The sequence below is a fragment of the Gopherus evgoodei genome, chromosome 6, assembly GCF_007399415.2.
Source record: "Gopherus evgoodei ecotype Sinaloan lineage chromosome 6, rGopEvg1_v1.p, whole genome shotgun sequence".
In the NCBI taxonomy this organism is placed as follows: Eukaryota; Metazoa; Chordata; order Testudines; family Testudinidae; genus Gopherus; species Gopherus evgoodei.
In genome coordinates, this window is record NC_044327.1 from 96832009 (window position 1) to 96849934 (window position 17926).

At 40.5% G+C, this 17926-nt stretch overlaps 3 protein-coding genes across 11 annotated transcripts in view; 1 reads left to right on the plus strand and 2 right to left on the minus strand.

Moving 5' to 3' along the window:
• Positions 1-98, minus strand: part of IPO11 (importin 11) — a 260517-nt gene extending 260419 nt beyond the window's left edge. The window contains exon 1 of the mRNA XM_030566003.1: positions 16-98. The gene's annotated coding sequence lies outside the window, so the exon portion shown is untranslated. The remainder of the gene's footprint in view (positions 1-15) is intronic.
• DIMT1 (DIMT1 rRNA methyltransferase and ribosome maturation factor) lies at positions 31-13403 on the plus strand. Of its 5 annotated transcripts, none has more exons than XM_030566010.1 (12): positions 31-180; positions 1662-1735; positions 2313-2399; positions 2893-2954; positions 3058-3151; positions 3249-3298; positions 4395-4518; positions 4642-4734; positions 5778-5842; positions 6545-6608; positions 9410-9516; positions 11553-13398. In XM_030566010.1, the coding sequence occupies exons 1-12, from the start codon at positions 108-110 to the stop codon at positions 11593-11595; spliced, it is 936 nt and encodes a 311-aa protein (XP_030421870.1). In that variant the 5' UTR covers positions 31-107; the 3' UTR covers positions 11596-13398. The 5 variants fall into 5 exon arrangements, 4 of the variants coding, with proteins under 4 accessions (XP_030421870.1, XP_030421872.1, XP_030421871.1 ...); XM_030566011.1 differs by lacking the exon at positions 31-180 and adding an exon at positions 307-711; XR_004000867.1 differs by lacking the exon at positions 6545-6608 and having other exon boundaries at positions 11553-13403.
• Positions 13404-13470: 67 nt separating this feature from the next.
• Positions 13471-17926, minus strand: part of KIF2A (kinesin family member 2A) — an 89295-nt gene continuing 84839 nt past the window's right edge. For all 5 annotated transcript variants that reach the window (XM_030567029.1, XM_030567028.1, XM_030567027.1 and 2 more), the window contains one exon: positions 13471-16767. In XM_030567029.1, the coding sequence (XP_030422889.1) occupies positions 16682-16767 (86 nt within the window). In that variant the 3' untranslated portion in view covers positions 13471-16681. The remainder of the gene's footprint in view (positions 16768-17926) is intronic.

The window sequence follows — 17926 nt, forward strand, 5'->3', positions numbered from 1 at the left end:
CCCGGCGCGTATTACCTACGTCATCCAAACGCGACAATACTATCCCGGCTTCCTCCTCCTCCTGTGTCGTGAGGTGCGCGTGTCTCCGCGGTTCGCCAGGCGCCGCCATGCCGAAAGCCAAGGCGGAGAAGCGGTGCAGGCAGCAGCGCCGTGGGGGCCAGGGCCTGGGCTCGGGCCCAGGTGAGTGCGCGGGCCCGGCGGGAGAGGCCGCATTCCCTAGACCCGTTCGGGCGCAGAGGGACTGGCCCAGGGCTGGCGTGTGCCGCTGCTCTCCGCCCCACGGGCAGCGCTGGGTGCCGCTTGGGGAAAGGGGAGCCCCGACGGGTGGGCGCAAAGGAGCCGCTGTGGGGCCGTCACTCGCTCCCTGTGACGCTCTCAGCAGGCGCGCCGCCATCGGAGTCGCCGGTAGGGAGGGTCCCGGCGGCCCTCAGGAGCTCTGGTCTCTTGGAGGCGCTGCCGTATCCTTCCCGTCTCGGCTGCGGCCTGCGGGATGGAGCTGTGCGCCGGGAGGCAAAGCCCAGCAGGAGCCTCGAGCAGACTGCTGCAGTCGTCCCTCTTCTGTGTCCCTAGTGAAAGCTGATGAAGCCGCGGGCTCTGCTACGGGGCCCTGGCCGGGCTAGTGCAGGCTCTGCTTGTTTTAAGAATGCCTTAGAACATGCTTCTTTTGCAAGCCCGTTGGATGATGGCCTTCACTCCAAGCACTGAGCTTCGGTACGGGTATTGCATGTACTAGGGCTGCGATGTTTGCGTTTCATTCACGCCAAGTTTCCTAGTTCATGAGAGCTCCTGGCTTGTGCTTGCATACTGGCGAGCATGCTGTTGTCACTCCCCTTTTATTACTAATATACAGCTGTGTAAAAAGACAAGATCCCTATCCTAAAAGAGCTCTATCTAAATGCAATAGTGAAAAAAGTAGTTGTGGTTTTAGGATCCAAGCAGTAGTGTTGATGTGTAATGTATTGCTTTAACCTGAGTACGGTGTCACCAATAATTTTCTTATTGTTTTACATTTGTTGTTCCCAATATCACTAATAATGATATTTCCAGCTGTGGGCTCCCCTGCTTCTGGAATGTCACTTCTCCTAAGTGCCAGCCTTTACAATCACAAGGGCTTTGTATACTCCAAGGGGATCAGTGTACTACACACAGATTAATGGAAAGAGAGAGGCAATGGTTGTTATAGTTAATGTCTTAGAATGTGATACCTGGAATTCCCCACTGTCAGGAGATAGAATACTGGGCTTGATGGACTGTGGGCTGGACCCAGTATGGCCATTCTTGTGTTTACACTACAGAGGCACAATTGCAGCATTGCCGCTGTAGCACACCTACACAGTGGGAAGAGGTTTTTCAGTCAGTGTGGGTAATCCATCTCTTTGAGAGGTAGCAACTTTCTGTCATATTAGCTGCATATATTGTGGGGGTTAGATGAACCTAACTGTGTCACACAAGGCATGAGCTATTTCAGAGCCCTGAGCTGTGTAGCTAGGTGGACCTAAGTTTTAGATGTAGACCAGGTGTTAGACTGGTAAAGTGGTCTAGTTCCAGTAAAAGAATGTGACTCACTGCTTTAGAAGTATAAAATCTAGTTTGCTGTACCAAAAGAACTGTGATATTTTTAACGATAGCGATATAACTGTCTTCGTTATACCTTATTTTAGGTATCATGTTTAATACTGGAATTGGCCAGCACATCCTGAAAAATCCTCTCATTGTTAACAACATTATAGAGAAGGTTGGTAATAACTGGACCTAACTAAATAAAATAGTTGTCATAAGAGTTTCATTCAAATGTTCTGTCTCAAAATCTTTTAAGGTAAATGCTTGTAAACAATTTATAGCACTACTTAAAGTTGGATACTGTGTATGTCTGAGGTGCTTAATCCCTTCCTGGGTTCTCATACCTTTCAAGAGATATTAATTCAAGATGTACAGTTGGTGAAAGATTTTCTAAGTGCTTTCTCTCTTCCTTCAGAATGGCCCTGGGTAAAATCCAGGTGAAGTCAGTGGCAAAGCTCCCATTGTCTTAAGTAGAGCCAAAGTTACACGGAGGGTTTTGTGTGCACACACAGATATGATTACCTAATGGCTACAATTTCAAAAGGTTGCATGCAATTAAAAGTGAAACTGTTGGGCAACTTTGCTTTTGCCTTGAAAACAAGTTCTCCAAATCTATTAACCATATACAAGATCAGCTCCATTAATGTCTGCACATAGACTACCTAATTAAAATTACTTTGCAATATTGTTTTTATTATTATTATTATTATTATTATTTATTGGTTTCCTCATTTGATCTCATTTGTTCTTAGGCTGCCTTACGGCCCACGGATGTTGTTCTTGAAGTAGGACCTGGAACTGGTAACCTGACAGTAAAAATGCTAGAGAAAGTAAAAAAGGTAAGAATGAGTTGGGAAAAATTCATCTTGATTTTTCACTGAACAAACTGCTACTTAGCAAATGAACAAATGAAAACTTCTCTATTCAAATGGAGGGGAAAATAATGTATCTATTCCTTTCTGGGTGTTCATGTCCTTCTCTCTGTACAACTCCACTGAGAGTAAGAATGGTGCTTTTAAAGTGAAGCTAAGACTATTTGACAATCAGATACTCAATGTAATTTTAATCTATCAAATGTTAATGCAGTAGTGTTGGATCTTTACCAACAGGTGAAGAGTTGTGCTTTACATGTGTAGTTCTCTTCAATGGCCTTGTTATCCTTCTGAAATTTTAATATAGTCTGATACTTTTGTGATAGAAAATGTGCATATCCTAATGTAAGCTTTTTAAAAATGCCTGTAACAAAAGCTATTCTTACTCTGAGATAAGAGCAAGAAGTCTATTCATAATTCTGATTTGGTTACAGTTGCAAATATAACTCTTTGTTTTCAGGTAATTGCCTGTGAACTTGACCCACGACTTGTGGGTGAACTTCAGAAGAGAGTCCAGGGCACGTAAGTACTAACACTGGAAATAGCTCCACTGCATTTTAGGGGCCTGACCTCTTTAGAAATGTGCATTTCTAAGGTAATAAGTATGTGTTTTTTCCACCCCTAGATGCATAGCAAACAAACTAGAAATAAAGGTTGGAGATGTGTTGAAAACTGACTTACCGTTCTTTGATACATGTGTAGCTAACTTGCCTTATCAGGTAGGGGCAAAGCAATTGCAGTGGAATAACAGTTTACATGAATTTTTGATGGTACTTGCTTAGAGAGGAAATACTAACAGTGTTACTCTTTCCCTAGATTTCTTCACCTTTTGTTTTCAAGCTGTTGCTGCATAGACCCTTTTTCAGGTATATAGACAAGACTCTCTGGATTATCTAATGCAAAACAAAGGCTAATTTTACAAAACATCTAATTTGGGATTATTGTTAAAGATATCAGCCCTGCAAACCACTAGTCAAGAACTCTCCTCAGTATAGTACTCCCCATGGCCATTGCCAGTGCCAAAGTGTTAAACACCTAGAAAGAATTTGAGACGTGGCATAACCAAGTGCAGCTCCCGCTAAAGTAAATAGGAGTTTGCTCCTGCTTATTCTGGAAAGGACAACCCCAGGCCTAAGCAGAGTGTCTAAAAAGTTATGGAGAAGTAGAGCAGATTTGGGCTGGAGGGTGGTGGGGTGTCTCCAGGGAGATCAAAGCAATTGTATGTTTAATATATGGTTGTGTAGCTTGCTTAAGTGCTCTTGCTGATAGTTTAACTTTACCTTGAACTGGAGTACTGCTTCTGCTGATGCCATTGACTGGAAATGAAGGACTAGCGGTGGTATCTACTTTTACTATTTCTTTTTCTAAAATTAGATCAGTTTTGAAATGCAAATAGCTTACTTTTATTCTAATTTGGCAGTTCTGCAGATTCAGGCTCATTGCTGCAGTACTAATTAGTGACATTAAGTACCAGTAAGCCTATTAGCAGTCAGCAGACTTGTCATGAACAATGCAAGGTTGGTGATCAGCACTTTTTTAACTTAGTGAAATACCAAAAAACAATTAAAATCAGTGGAAGCTGTTAACTTACTATTTTAACAATTTTACTTGGGAAAGTTCATTTGAGAGGAAACCTCTGGCTTTCAGAGGTCCAGAATGAGAGGTATAAGCAGGTGGAATTATTTCACATAGGTCATACATGTAAGACTGAGACTAAATTCTCTTACTTTCCTTTTAACCACTAGGTACAAATAGCCAGGTTCAGACCAAGGGTAAGCAGGTGCTATAGTGGGTTTGCTATAGTTGTGCCTGACTTACATCAGGGCCAAGGTTGTCTAATATGAGTATGACACATCTCTGTTTGCCTTTAAAATAAAAAGCCAATAATCTACAAGTAATAGAGCATCTATGAATAAACTATTTGTGATACAGCACTCATGTTTTCATTTCTTTACGTCTCAGGTGTGCAATACTTATGTTTCAGAGAGAATTTGCTCTTCGTTTGGTTGCTAAACCAGGGAATAAACTATACTGCAGACTCTCAATTAACACTCAGTTATTAGCCCGTGTGGATCATCTAATGAAAGTAAGTGAAACTACATCTATAACTAATGTAGGAATGTGTGTCAGAATGAGGAGGCTTTCTCAAGAATGTGAATATTTGCTTCCTGCTATTTGAGAGAGTTACCTAATTTTTAATGATTAACAGGTTGGAAGGAATAATTTCAGGCCTCCACCCAAAGTTGAATCCAGTGTTGTCAGAATAGAGCCAAAGAACCCTCCACCACCTATTAATTTTCAGGTAAGATTCAAATACTGCAGACCATATCCAATAAAATAACTGAATAATAGTACTGTTCGATGTTTCATTCTGTATGCTCTTTCAAATGGTGTAAAAGCAACACAGTACAGCTCATGTAACCTACATTAGCAGTGTTAAAGCGTTTTTTAAAAACAGTTTATATAGGCCTAACTCCATCATATCAATAGACTAGACCAGTGGTTTTCAACCTTTTTCCATTTGTAGACTCCTAAAAAAATTTCAGCTGGAGGTATAGACCCCTTTGGAAATCTTAGACGTAATCTGCAGACCCTCAGGGGCCTGCAGACCACAGGTTGAAAATCATTGCACTAGACAATCATTGTGTCTCCATTGTACCTCTCCCCTTCTTGATCAGACTCTCATCTGAATCTTTCCAACATTATCTGGATGCCCCAGCAGCAGTTCAAACTCAACTTACCTCAAAACTCTCCTGTTCCTTCCCTGGAAGTGACACAGGCCAGGATCGCTGTGGTTAGGTTTGTCTCAGACCGAAAGGTAAAAGCTCCTGCCAGCAGCTGGTGGTGATAATACCTAGTTCTTTTGTAGCACTTTCCATCTATAGACCTCAGAGTGCTTAAAAGACATTTATGACTGTTGGCAGTATTTAGTTGATCAAGAGCAAAGAAGAGTCTTTTAGGACTCGGAGACTATGCACTCTTGCTGAAGATTGACACTCCAGGGCAGTATTACTCTAGACAGTTATGAAGTTGTTTCCCTTTTTTACATATCATCCCAGTTTTGCCCAGGTTCAGCCAGATGTTCTTCATCCATATGACTTCTAGCTATCTAGATATCTGAGTGATTGTCCAGTTGGCAGTTCAGTAATGCCTGCCCACCTTTGCCAGTGAAGTATTTAGCTTGTCAATTTGTACTATATTGTACAGGACTGAGCAGTGTTGTGCTATTACTAAGATTTACCTCTTTGTCATTGTGCTGTCATGAAATTAATAGTAGATAGTCTGGCCTGGTTATTAGCAGCAGTGTATTACTTCAGGCAAATGTTGTGCATTTTGTGTTTTCAGGAATGGGATGGTCTAGTAAGGATAGCCTTTGTCAGGAAAAACAAGACACTCTCTGCAGCATTTAAGTAAGTTACTTCTATTAGAGGGTTTTTTCAAATTTTAAGAGTTTATCTAATTGCTTGTTTTGCCTACAAAAATGCTTAGCAATCCTCCAATCTAGTTCTGTAGCAAGCCTTGCTTCAACAACCATATTAGTAAGACCATTCAGGCATCCCCATAGTGCAAGGCTAGACAGTTTACATCAGGGGTCAGCAACCTTTCAGCAGTGATGTGCCGAGTCTTCATTTATTCACTCTAATTTAAGGTTTCGTGTGCCAGTAACACATTTTAACATTTTTAGAAGGTCTCTTTCTATAAGTCTATAATATATAACTAAACTATTGTTGTCTGTAAAGTAAATAAGGTTTTTTAAATGTTTTAGAAGCTTCATTTAAAATTAAATGTAAAAGGCAGAGCCTCCCAGACTGGTGGCCAGGACCCAGGCAGCGTGAGTGCCACTGAAAATCAGCTTGTGTGCTGCCATAGGTTGCCTACCCTGGTTTACACTGTGATCATGGAAATATTATACAGTGAAACCTTTACATGCCAAATAGGCAGCTGCCTTAAGAGATCACCCAATGTGTTCAGTACAGGTGCTTCATCTTTATTATAAAAACCTCTCAACAGCCACTCAAGTCACAACTTGTTTTTTAAAAAAACAGGTTTCACTGCAGATATAGTTAGACTTCTATATCAATGGTTGACTCACTGTATTGACTCACTTTCAGATCAAGTGCAGTACAGCAGCTGCTGGATCAGAATTATCGAATTCACTGTTCTATACATAATATTGTAAGTAGAATGGTTTTCCTTTTTAATGTGTTACGTGTAACATACAAGGTAAGCTAACTATGAGATGTAAAATTCAAAAAAAGCAAGATGGTACAAAAAACTTTCATGCAGAAGTTAAAACCTATCAGAACAAACATTTCCTAAGAGTACCTTTAGAATAACAGAATATCTAAAATAAACAGAATTCTAAGCTCTTCTAAACTATAATGAAGGTTTACATGAGAATTTAGAAACAAAGGATATATTGAGATTCCATTGATGTCTCCAGGGGTGTAATTTACTCTCCTCCCCACCTAAGGGCTGCTCAGAATTTGGCATAGTATAAAACCATTGACACGGCTTCTATTTGAAAATATTTCTAGTGAATCATCTGCAGTGAGTTCGAAGTTGTTTACAGAAATCTAGAAACCAGGCATACATTGATCCATTTTTTAAAAAATTATTTAACTCTTTTAATAAGATCTATTCCTGATCCTTAGAAGAGAATGGTGAGTCGGGCTAACTTGAGCTACAGCAATCTGTTATGTATAGAATTGTGCTTAACATCTAAAGTGCTTTTTCATTCAAAATATACAGTAGTTCCACTGGCTAATGTGGCATTCACTATGCTGTCCAGTTCTTTAGTCTTTCTAACTTGCATGGTGCTGCATCAAAACTTCCAATTTGCTCTGGGGATATACATTATTCAAAAATAAATGTCTCTTAATACTTTATAATCTTCTCATTGTGCATATAGAGCCAACCATTGATATAAAATCAACAGCTTCTTAATTAGGTAGCTGTAGAACCTAAGTAGTCTAGAAAAATAACTACATTATCTAAAACATTTATCCACTCGTTTTTATCCTGATTTTCTTCTTCCTGAGGGCAAGAAGAAGAGGTGTATAATTTCAGGGGGCTTGTGTCTGACAATGATTAGTTGACTTAACCTAGGATTCAGTGTTTGTCTAGTTGGCAAGATGGCTGTATCAGGATCAATATAATATCCATAATTTTAAATATCTTCAATGTAATTGCTCAATATTTCAGTAGTTTAATATTGTTTTAAGGGAGGGTATGAAGTTAAGCTGGGCCACATTCTTTTGTATTTTAACCTCTTCGCTCCACGTTTTTAGTCTGTCTGTTGCACTAAACAGTGCAAGATTCTGTATTTTAAAGAACCAGATAAATAAGGTGTTTGTTTAAAATTACACTGGACCTCAGTTGTTTGGGGCAGGGATAGTTGTTTTTAAGCTAATATTTAGCTTTTTCTTTTTTTTTTTTGGTACAGCTAACTGAGGGTAAATCAAGCTGAATTTCCAGGTTTTATTGTCACTGGTGACTAATATACTTTGTCTATAATAGTTTAAATGTATAATAGCATAACCACCTTGGGGTTTGAGATATCAGCACAAACATACAGAAGCCAGCATCTTTTGCTAAATTCAGTGTGGATGTGCTCAACTTTAAAATAGGTTGAGATGAGCTTCCAGCAGGTTTAAGTGGTAATAAAACTAGAACTAGCATAGTGTTCGATGGGTGGGGTTTTCCCTTTTGGACGCTTAAAATCAGGTCCAGGCTACCTAATCAACACCTGCATGCTTGGCACAGAAAAGTTATATCTGCACTTAAAGTAGCACATAGAGTACAGACAGTACATGCCTGGCCAGCACAGGTACAAATAGCAGTGTAGCTGGTGAGGCACGACTTAGGCGACTAGAGTGCCCTACTCACACTGTTATTTTTAGTGTTGTAGTGTCCCACTGCCAGCGCCTTTCCCCACCACAGTGAAAGGTTCCAGTGAGTACAGACAGCAGGAAAAGGCCCTAGGAGTTCCCTGCTGCCTCTCCACAGCTGAAGTCTTTTTCTGCTACACATAGCTACACCCTGTAGTGATAAGTGTGGATGCAGCTTGCCTTTTGCTGTTGCTTGTAGCTGCATGTGTAGTGCTTGTACTCTGCACACTAAGCCATAGACATAGCCAAAGATGCAAGCAAAAAAAAATATATAGATTTATATTCTAGTAGCACCAGAACCTCTGATCTAGGTGCTGAATGAATGTAGAGGTAGACATGGTTCCTGCTTCTTTCTCAGGTATATACATACCTCCCAACATTCAAAGTAGCTAAAGTAGGTTGGATACTGCCTCCGGGGATTGAGAGGACAGGTTGAGGGGACGGGACGGATCCTGTCCCCTACGCAAGGCAGGAGGGGAATTGCAGGGTGAGTGCAAAGCAGGTTGCTCTGTAGTGGCAGCTCCTGTTCTGCAGGGCTGGCTGGCCTGTACTGTGACTTGGACCCTGGCACATGGGTTGCAACACTGCTCAGGTTTAGCCCACCTGGGCCGAAACTGAGTGAATGGTGTTGCAATCCTGTGCACCAAGTTGCAAGGCCACTCACTCAAATTTGCCACCCCCATCCCTGCTGGGGGCCAGGCCAAACCCAAGCAGTGTTGCAAACATGGACAGCAGGGGCCAGGTCACAGTGCCTGGAGCAGGGAGCCTAGTCCAGCCAGTCACATGGGGGAAGGCCCTGCTTCAGCTGGGGGTTTGTGTATCAAAGCAGGACAGTCCTGCAAAACCCAGGCTTGTTGGACAGTCTGTGTATATCTTGACTAGAAAACAGCAACCTGAATTTTTATTCTTTAAAGCATTTTTCATCTGGAATGGTCAGTCACTTTGATGTATAGCAAAGCTTGGCCATGGTGCATGGATACCTGAAGACTTGTGGAATGAACAAGTTTTTAAAATAGTTTTTTTAAGCTTTTAAAAATAGTTAATGTTGAAGAAATAACTTATCTGTATTGCAACTTACATTGACAGGAAATACCAGAAAACTTCAGAATTGCAGAGAAAATACAGATGGTTCTAAAAAATACAGGTTTCTCAGAAAAACGGGCTCGCTCAATGGATATAGATGACTTCATTAGGTAAACTCATGCTCTCTGAATTCCCTTCATACTTGAAACACTTACTGTGCTCTCTTCTAAGAATGCAGGCACATCTCTCATATAAAACTAACGGATTTGTATCGGGTTAGATTCAGGAAAAAGTAGTGATATCTCGAACATTCATCTCTTTTGATATGAGATGTCGAACTATTGACATGTTAGATCCAGTGAGGACATTACTGTAAATATAGGGGAAACTACCTCTTAGTACACTCTTTAACGCTAGTAGTCTAGGATAATATTAGGTCCAATAATGAAAACATATGAAAACAATGGCGATTCTGAACACAAGACTGAGTCTGTTGTAAAGTTCTAAACTAGTAGGAATTGAAATTTATGCTGTATTTAGTTGAAAACTTACCCTGGACGAGGGGTTCTCAACCTTTTTCTTAGAGTGCCTCCCTCAACATGCTGTAAAAACACCGGAGCCTACTGGGGAAATGGGAGGGAAGGAAACTCAGGGCTCCAGGCCAGGGGGTGACTCTTAGGCCTAGTTTTACCTCTAAAGGTGTTGGGGGGGCAAGAGCTGGTGGGGCTCGAGCCAGCTCCTCACAGCGGGGTTCAGAGAGCGAGTGCAGCCACCACCCCCACTCAGGAGGGCACCCAGCCTGAATGGGCTGTGGGGGGGATGCAACCAAAAACTATAATTCAAAACAGGGACTTAGTTCAAAAAGTGTGAAAACTGCTCAGGGTGCAGGGAGGGGGTTAGCTGGGGCTGTGGGGGATCAAGGAGGTAGCTCTAGGTGCTGGGGGCTGTGTGCAGGCAGAGGAGTAGCTCAGGGTGCAAGCAGGGGCTGTGTATGGATTGGGGGAGCTCCTAGTGCAGCTTCAGTCCCTCCCTTCGGAGGGGGAGGAGTTTGTGGGCTTCAGCCTCATGCCACTCCCAGCTGGAAGGGGTTGCTATTGGCTTCAACCCTGTGCTCCTGGCTTGTGGGATTGGGTTTCAGCCATGGGGCTCTAGCCCCCCTGCACGGGCTCGCAGACCCTTGGGCCACAGATCCATGGTTGAGAACTGCTGCCCTAGACTCCAGTTATCTCAGTTTTTTGTGAGGGGCATTATTTATAAATCCTTAAACTCATTATTACACATGATGATGCCACACACAGGCTGAGGGCAACAGCAATACACATTTAATCAAATGTGTTGAAAAGGAGCTTGACAGTTGGATTACATAAGGCTGAGAGAAGTGGTTTATCACTACAGATGAAGATCCTGATCCCTTGGTATGAAAAAACAGTATATGGCTTAAACTGCTCTTTACAGCATTCTGGAGTACCTAAAATCGAATTCCATAAATTGCATTATAAGAGTAGGACAAGTTCTCTAATTTTCATCTTTCCTGAAGTCTTATACATCTCTCCCTTAGCCTCCCTTTGAGTTTCTAGACACATTACAGAATTCTGAAACTGCAGCTGTTATATTGACTAGTGTTCTCTTATTGTGTGTCATAAAATTAAGCAGTAGAAATCCCCTTTTACTGTGTAGCTTCAGAATATTTGAGGCACGGTGTTTACTCAGATGTAACAGTCTGTTAAAGAAATCGCCTAGAGCACTTAAGTACAAGGATGTACTCACTTGTTTTCCTTTCTATACTGTTATCTATTCATTGTTTAGGAAACATGGCCAACTAATCAGGCATTGACTCAGGTGGAGAGGAGCTACACCCAAAAGGGTAGTTTCTGCTATAACTAATCCCACTTCTTGGCATAAGTGACTCAACATGTCTTGCTGCTGTGACCATCTAAATCAAGTGGTGTTCTTTGGATAGTGAAGGCTAAACTGACCGGTAGACAGGGTTGCTCTCAAATTACAGCTGTCCTGAACTTCCAAAGCTGAGTGCTCACTACTAGTCCTTACCCTAAACCTATTAACAGCTCGTTGCTTAAGGACTGGAACAGAAAGCAGTATTTTAAGACTTCTCTCCTTACCCACTCCCTTCATCAAGGTAGTATTTGAAGTAAGTGTTACTATGTGAAGTACAAATTGATATACATTGACCATTTTAATTTTTCAGAGTGCTGCATGGCTTCAATTCAGAAGGCATCCACTTTTCATAAATGGCTGAACAGGGAACACTTTACATTCTCTGAGGAGAACTGAAATGTGACATCAACAAAGGTCATAGGAGGAAGAACTCTCATTGAGAGCAGTCACCAGCAGATAAAGTATATATATGACTATTTTGCAATACCTGCTCAGAAGTACTTATTTAAGGACAATAGCTGTAAAAGTACTGTGTAGCATTTTAAAATTGTAACTGTCCAGACTAAAGCTATGTACCTTTTTTCCCCATTAGAGCACCTTTTAAGTGTACCCCATGATATGAAATGGCTCCAAAAGCCCCAAATTAAACCCTTCCCTCCCTGCCTTTGCATCTTCTCCTGCCATTACAACATTCCGAATGGAACTCAAACCTCTATTTGGCCACCCCAGAACTATTTGTAGACTGGTGGCATAATGCCAATTCATGGGAGTTTAGAATAAATAAACTTTTTTAAAAAAAAGATGAAGTGTGTATCTCCATCTTTCCTTTCTGGTAGCTACCACAGGCCCTGGACTATGGGAGAAATTGCAGCTAGAATGAGCAGATCACCACTGTATACGTTCTAGATCAGGGGTAGGCAACCTGCAGTATGCAAGCTGATTGTCAGTGGCACTTAATTAAAGCTGCTTAAACATTTTAAAAGCCATATTTACTTTAATACAATCACTCAGTTATGCGTTATAGACTTATGGAAAGAGACCTTCTAAAAATGTTAATGTATTATGGGCACACAAACCTTAAATTAGAGTAAATAAACAAAGACTCAACACACCACTTCTGAAAGGTTACTGACCCCTGCTCTAGTTGTAGAGGCAGGGGCAGTTAACACTCTTAGGCATGTTGTCTGTGAAACCTGATAGCAAGAGAATGGTAGGCTTCAAAAAAGACAGAACAGTTCTTTTTGCCTGGTACAGTCCTCTTAAATATCCAAACTTGTTTTCAGCTGCAGTTACATCTGTTACTGCTAGACCCTGAATTGCATTCAGAGGCAGCTAAGAATATACTACCATTTTCACATAAAAATCTTCAGTAACAATGCAGTTTGACATTATACAGTGCCTTTAAACTTTCTTAAACTGCCTTAACCATACTGTACACTTACTTCAGGTACACCATCTCTTATAGACCTCAAAGTGCTTTATAGGGCTAGGTAAGCAGTATTCTCATTTCACAGATTGTAACTGAGCACAGGTTAAATGTCAGTGGCAGACCTGGAAACAGATCACCACACTGTCCATACCGCTTTCTTATACAAATAACCCTAGGATGCGCAGTAACGGTACTGGCTTTTCACTAAAAACTGCATACATTAAAAACTATAACCTGTCTATATCTAGTCTCAATAGAGATCCATATACTTAAATATTTCTCCATTTTAGGCAGTTGTACAGTACTGAAGAGTGCTATATATCAGATATTACCAGGTACTATTCCAGGCAAGCAGGAGAGGCTGTTTCTTGTATAATTTTCCCCCTTGCATCTCTCTTTAAATTTTTAACATTGAATATAGGCAGTAAACTTCTGTTATAATGCTAGCTGCATTATTTCATTTTTGTTAAATATGAAAATACCTTTTGTAAGTTTCATTAACATTTCCTAGTTCTAAAACTGAATCTTTGCTTATAGTTTGAATTATAGGTTATAGGCTACAGGGTCACCCCATTACATAGCAGCTAAAGACAGAGTAAATGCTCTTGTGCTAATTGCCCATGCTTAGAGGAGTGGTAGGCAAAGCTAGATCAGCCTAGGAACACAGATTCTATAACACCCTTTTCCCCCTGCCAATGAGTTGGTCAGGGCTGCCCAGAGGATTCAGGGAGTCGGGGGCAAAGCAATTTAAGGGGCCCCTTCCATTAAAAAAAAAGTTGCAATACAATAGAATATTATATTCTCGTGGGGGGCCCTGCAGGGCCTGGGGCAAATGGCCCACTTGCCCCCCCAGCCAGCTCTGGAGTTGGTTGAAGGTCTTAAGTGCAAAATCTGTAAATGCAACAGCTGGTGGAGGTCTTCAGGCCTTGGTACACAGCATCTTACAAGGAACAAGCATGTCTCACTCTATCATAAGGTTCTATAAGTAAGTATTGCTTCAGAGTCTGGACAAGAGAGCCTCTATTCACCTTAGGCTAGCATGACAGCCCTCTTCTCCCAGCATGCAGAAAATAAGCAATCTATACAAAACTAGCAAACCCTGGCTTGACAGACCAATCTGCAGCCAGTAGCTGACTGGAATAGCAGCAGCACTGGTCCCATTTAGCTTTTTGGTGGGGTGGGAGGGGGGAAATGTCAGTAAAAACTAAGGTTTTACCTCACACACGTTGGTAGGATTTAGACTCTATTCTCTAACTTCCCTCTATGCAAGCTAAGACAATTGGCCTTAATTGGTGTGGTATCCTACTCTTTTAAAACCTCAGATCAGCAAGTGTCCTGATTTCCTTCTATAAACATCCACTTGAACTCGGCTTAAGCGTATCACCTTTTGGGGAATGAGTTTACCACATAAAGATAATATCACTGGCTATCCATTATAGCAGAATGTTCCTAAGAAGCTACTTTCCCTAAAGTGGAAATATGTAAGTGATCATACTTCTTTCCTTTCCATTAACCCACATGACTTCTTTTGTGATGGGAGGCATAGTATGGGAGGCAAGAACTAGGCAGTGAAATATGTAGCTAAGAATAATCTCTCATCAGTGATGAAAGTAAAATGTATTTTACATGATTATTTTAAAAACTGGACATTGATAGGAGCAGGCATATCTAAAATACAGCAGATTCATACTTAAACTAGCTGCACAATTTCTCATGAAACTTACAACAATCTGAATAGCATCTACCATTCTTAATTGCAGTTTGATGCAATAATCCATAATGAATCACATTTAGATTACACATTTCAAAGGATCTTGAAGCACTGTATGTATCACAAAACTCTTCAGAGGTAGACAAAAAGGTTGTGACTTGCTAAAGGAACGCCACCCACATTATCTTGACTTGTATATAAATCTTCTACATGATATGGCTCAAACCTTGAGGAAAGTGAGATTTAGACTTATCAATTCAGATCATTTTAATTAAAGCTTTTAATTTAAGCAGCGGGGAATGCTTTTAACCTGCATCATCAGTTACTATGAACAGAAACACTTTTGCTAGTTTTACTTAGTTATTTAATAGTTTCCTCAATATTTTTGATGGATTGCATTCTTAGATGAATGCAGTGAAAGATCAGTACATTTTGATATAGCTGTTTAAGGACTGAAGTCAGTGAAACAATTTGAGCCTGTACAGGATGGTTATTACAATAAAACAAACACCCATTCTCGCACCATGTGCCTTTTAAGTATGATTTTTTTTTTAAATCTCATACATCTAATTTCAATAGATGTGATCACAAGGTAAACTCCTTCCCAAAGTAAATGCAAGTTTCATAGAAGTAAGTTCTCATCTCTAATTGATGTTTCATTGTTTAATTTATTAAACACATTATGTAAAATCTACATTGCTTTTTCAGCTTTCATGTTTACAGATAGGAGCTTTTTACCATGATGCAACAAGGGTCTCCCATAGCCTACCTTCCGATGGGAGTTACAAACATTAAATGCTGAAAATCTCTGGCTCATTTAGCTCTCTTTTCATTGCCTTCCCTTTATTTCCCTTCAGTCCCAGCATAAATGGGCTTGTGTTCTAAAAACCAAGTTTAAAACCATTCCTAGGGTCTGCTGATATTAACTCTTAGAATCTGTCCTGGAAACAGGGAGAACTCAGAGAGGGCTACAATTGTTTGACAAAAAGTTCTTACATAAAAGGAGTTTGTTTTTTTTCTCTCTTTTTTTCGGACACTGACTGGCAGAAATAACTCAAGCCACCACCTAAAAAGTGCTGGATACACATGGTGCTATTTGTGAAACTTCAGGTACCTGGGGGATTTATATTGCATTATGTAGAGTTTGTGCAGCCTATTGTGCAAATCCAAAATGATACAGATTCACCCCACTTTTCAGCTGCTAGCACTGTACAAAGGGAAAAATATGCATTAGCTACTTTCTTTAAAGCAACAGTACTACTCCAGACAAACTATCTGCAAACTACAGTTAATGCACATGTAAGTTGTCATGCATCAGAAGCCAAATTTTTAAATAGTTTGTGAAAAGATATTTTGTTTATGCTAGTCACTGGATCCCTGAACTTTTAGTCCTCCTACCCATATGTAGAGATCAGATTGCACCTTTATTCTAGACAGCATTTATCACACTTACATATACTGTATATCTGTATTATTCTAACATACAACTCTCCTCCATACTTAAATGTTACCTTTTATTATACATCAACAAATTTATATTGTTCTTTACAAAGAAAATGTTAGCATTTTATAACCATTTTTATGGTATTCAAATAAATCATGATTCCAGATTACTACGAGGATGGAATGTCCAGCTGTTGTACATCCTGTGAAATGAACTAGTCACCAACAACAAAAAAAAGGGGGGCGGGGGACTCACACACATTAAAGATGTACACACAATAAAAGTAATTTACATTGACAAATAAGGAATGTCATTTATTAAGGCTGTGCTTCAGAAAGGACATTTAGGGTCAAGTAGCCTTCATCAAGGCACAGAATGGGAATAGGTTAGCACAGCTGTCTCTAGAAGAGAAGTTATGTACAATCACTGATGAGGTGTGCATGCACGCAAACAATTTAAAACTGCACAGATGGTCTTTGTAACAAAACTGAACATAGTTAAAAGGAAATAGTGAAGTTTTTCAAGTCCACAGTTTTACTTCATTATTAAAAAAAATGGCAAAGATTTCCAAAACATAAAATTCACAATTTGAATAAATGAAAAGTTTTAAACAAAGTGCTTCACAGCTCTGAACCCTGCATGGTTGTGCTGTGCTGTCTGGTCTAGAAGCAATGATGAAGTGTTTCACACAAAACTGAAAATGTCATTCAGGTGAAGGAGAAACTGGACATTTCCACAGACACTTCAAAAGTTTTTACACTTTCAAGTAGTTGAGTTCTTACAGCCACCGTCTTATAACAACTGTATGTTACAGCAGTAAGGATTCGGGGGATCCATTAGCAGCAGAGGCCCATTTCAAAGGGCGCGTGGTCTCTTCGGATTGATCTGTTTACTGGCCTGTTCCTCCTCTTGTAGAGCTGCCCGGAAAGATTTCACTTTATCTTAAAAAAGAAAAAAAGAAATGCCACTGTGCTTGTGTTCAGTGGGTGTTTTGTAGGTAAAGTCTTGAGGCTGCAAGTATTTCACCAGCAAAGAGCACAAGGTTGTTGCATTCCTCCCTACATGTGAGCAGAGGCAACAGACAACAAGGAGCCAGGGAAGATAATGGACAAGTTTGAGTACATAAACTCAAGTGTAGTACTCCCTATATAAACAAGTTTCTTAGCAACCTGTTCCCCTCTTAGGCCTTACTCCTGTTTCTAGGAAACTTCACAGTAGCACATTCAATGCAGAGTACGCTTCCCAGGCACTGCCTGTCGTCCTCCTTATCAGCTAGACGCACAAAATCTCCAACTAAGCAGTGCAGGATTAGGCCTCTAACATGTTTCTACATATTAATGCAACTTCCCGTGCTATCTTTAAAATCTCTAGAATTGGATCGGAGATGATTCTTTATACTGACATGACTGATTTAAACATCTAAATGAAAACAATGCTTTCCAGAATCCACTATTTTCCTGTAACACAGAAACGGACTTTTGTGACTGCAGTTACACAACAAATGGAGAATTCCTCCACATTTATTTATTTCACTGCAAAACTCCAGAGAATTAAAGAATACTGAGAAAGGGGCTGGAAGAGAAGGGTGTCTAAAGGTAATTCTGTCACTGTCTTCCTTTTCGCACCCTACAACACAGTAATCCATAAACAGCTACACAGCTCCAGCTATCAAGAAACAAGGAGATAAGACTGTCAAGTTGGGGCCAGTATAGAGAAACTAGTTCCAAAATCTCTGAGCAATAAACAAGAGTTGGAGTATTCATCACTATGACCAATACCCTCCAAGGGGAGGAATGGGAGAAGTAACAACAATTACTGGCAATAATTTCCTTTTCCATCTTTTTCCCCACCCTTCAAAGAATTCATAGGCAGCAAGTGTACCACGAAGTATGAATAGAGGCAAGTGTTTATTTTAAATTGCTATGCTTGCAGCACCTTATTTCAAAGGCAGCCTTTAATGATTTTGAAAGAGAGTGGAGTTGCCCAATTTGGTGCTTCACCAAAGCCACTGCCAATGTGTACCAACTTGTCTTCCTCAGAGGAAGCAATCCTCTAACTAAGGGGCTCACAGGTGGCACAAGGAAAGTGTAACATTCTTTT

Coding starts and splice junctions, on each gene's coding strand:
- DIMT1 (XM_030566010.1), top strand. CDS start 108: ATGCCGAAAGCCAAGGCGGAGAAGCGGTGCAGGCAGCAGCGCCGTGGG. Junction 181..1,661: donor GGGCCTGGGCTCGGGCCCAG/GTGAGTGCGCGG, acceptor ACCTTATTTTAG/GTATCATGTTTAATACTGGA. Junction 1,736..2,312: donor TTAACAACATTATAGAGAAG/GTTGGTAATAAC, acceptor ATTTGTTCTTAG/GCTGCCTTACGGCCCACGGA.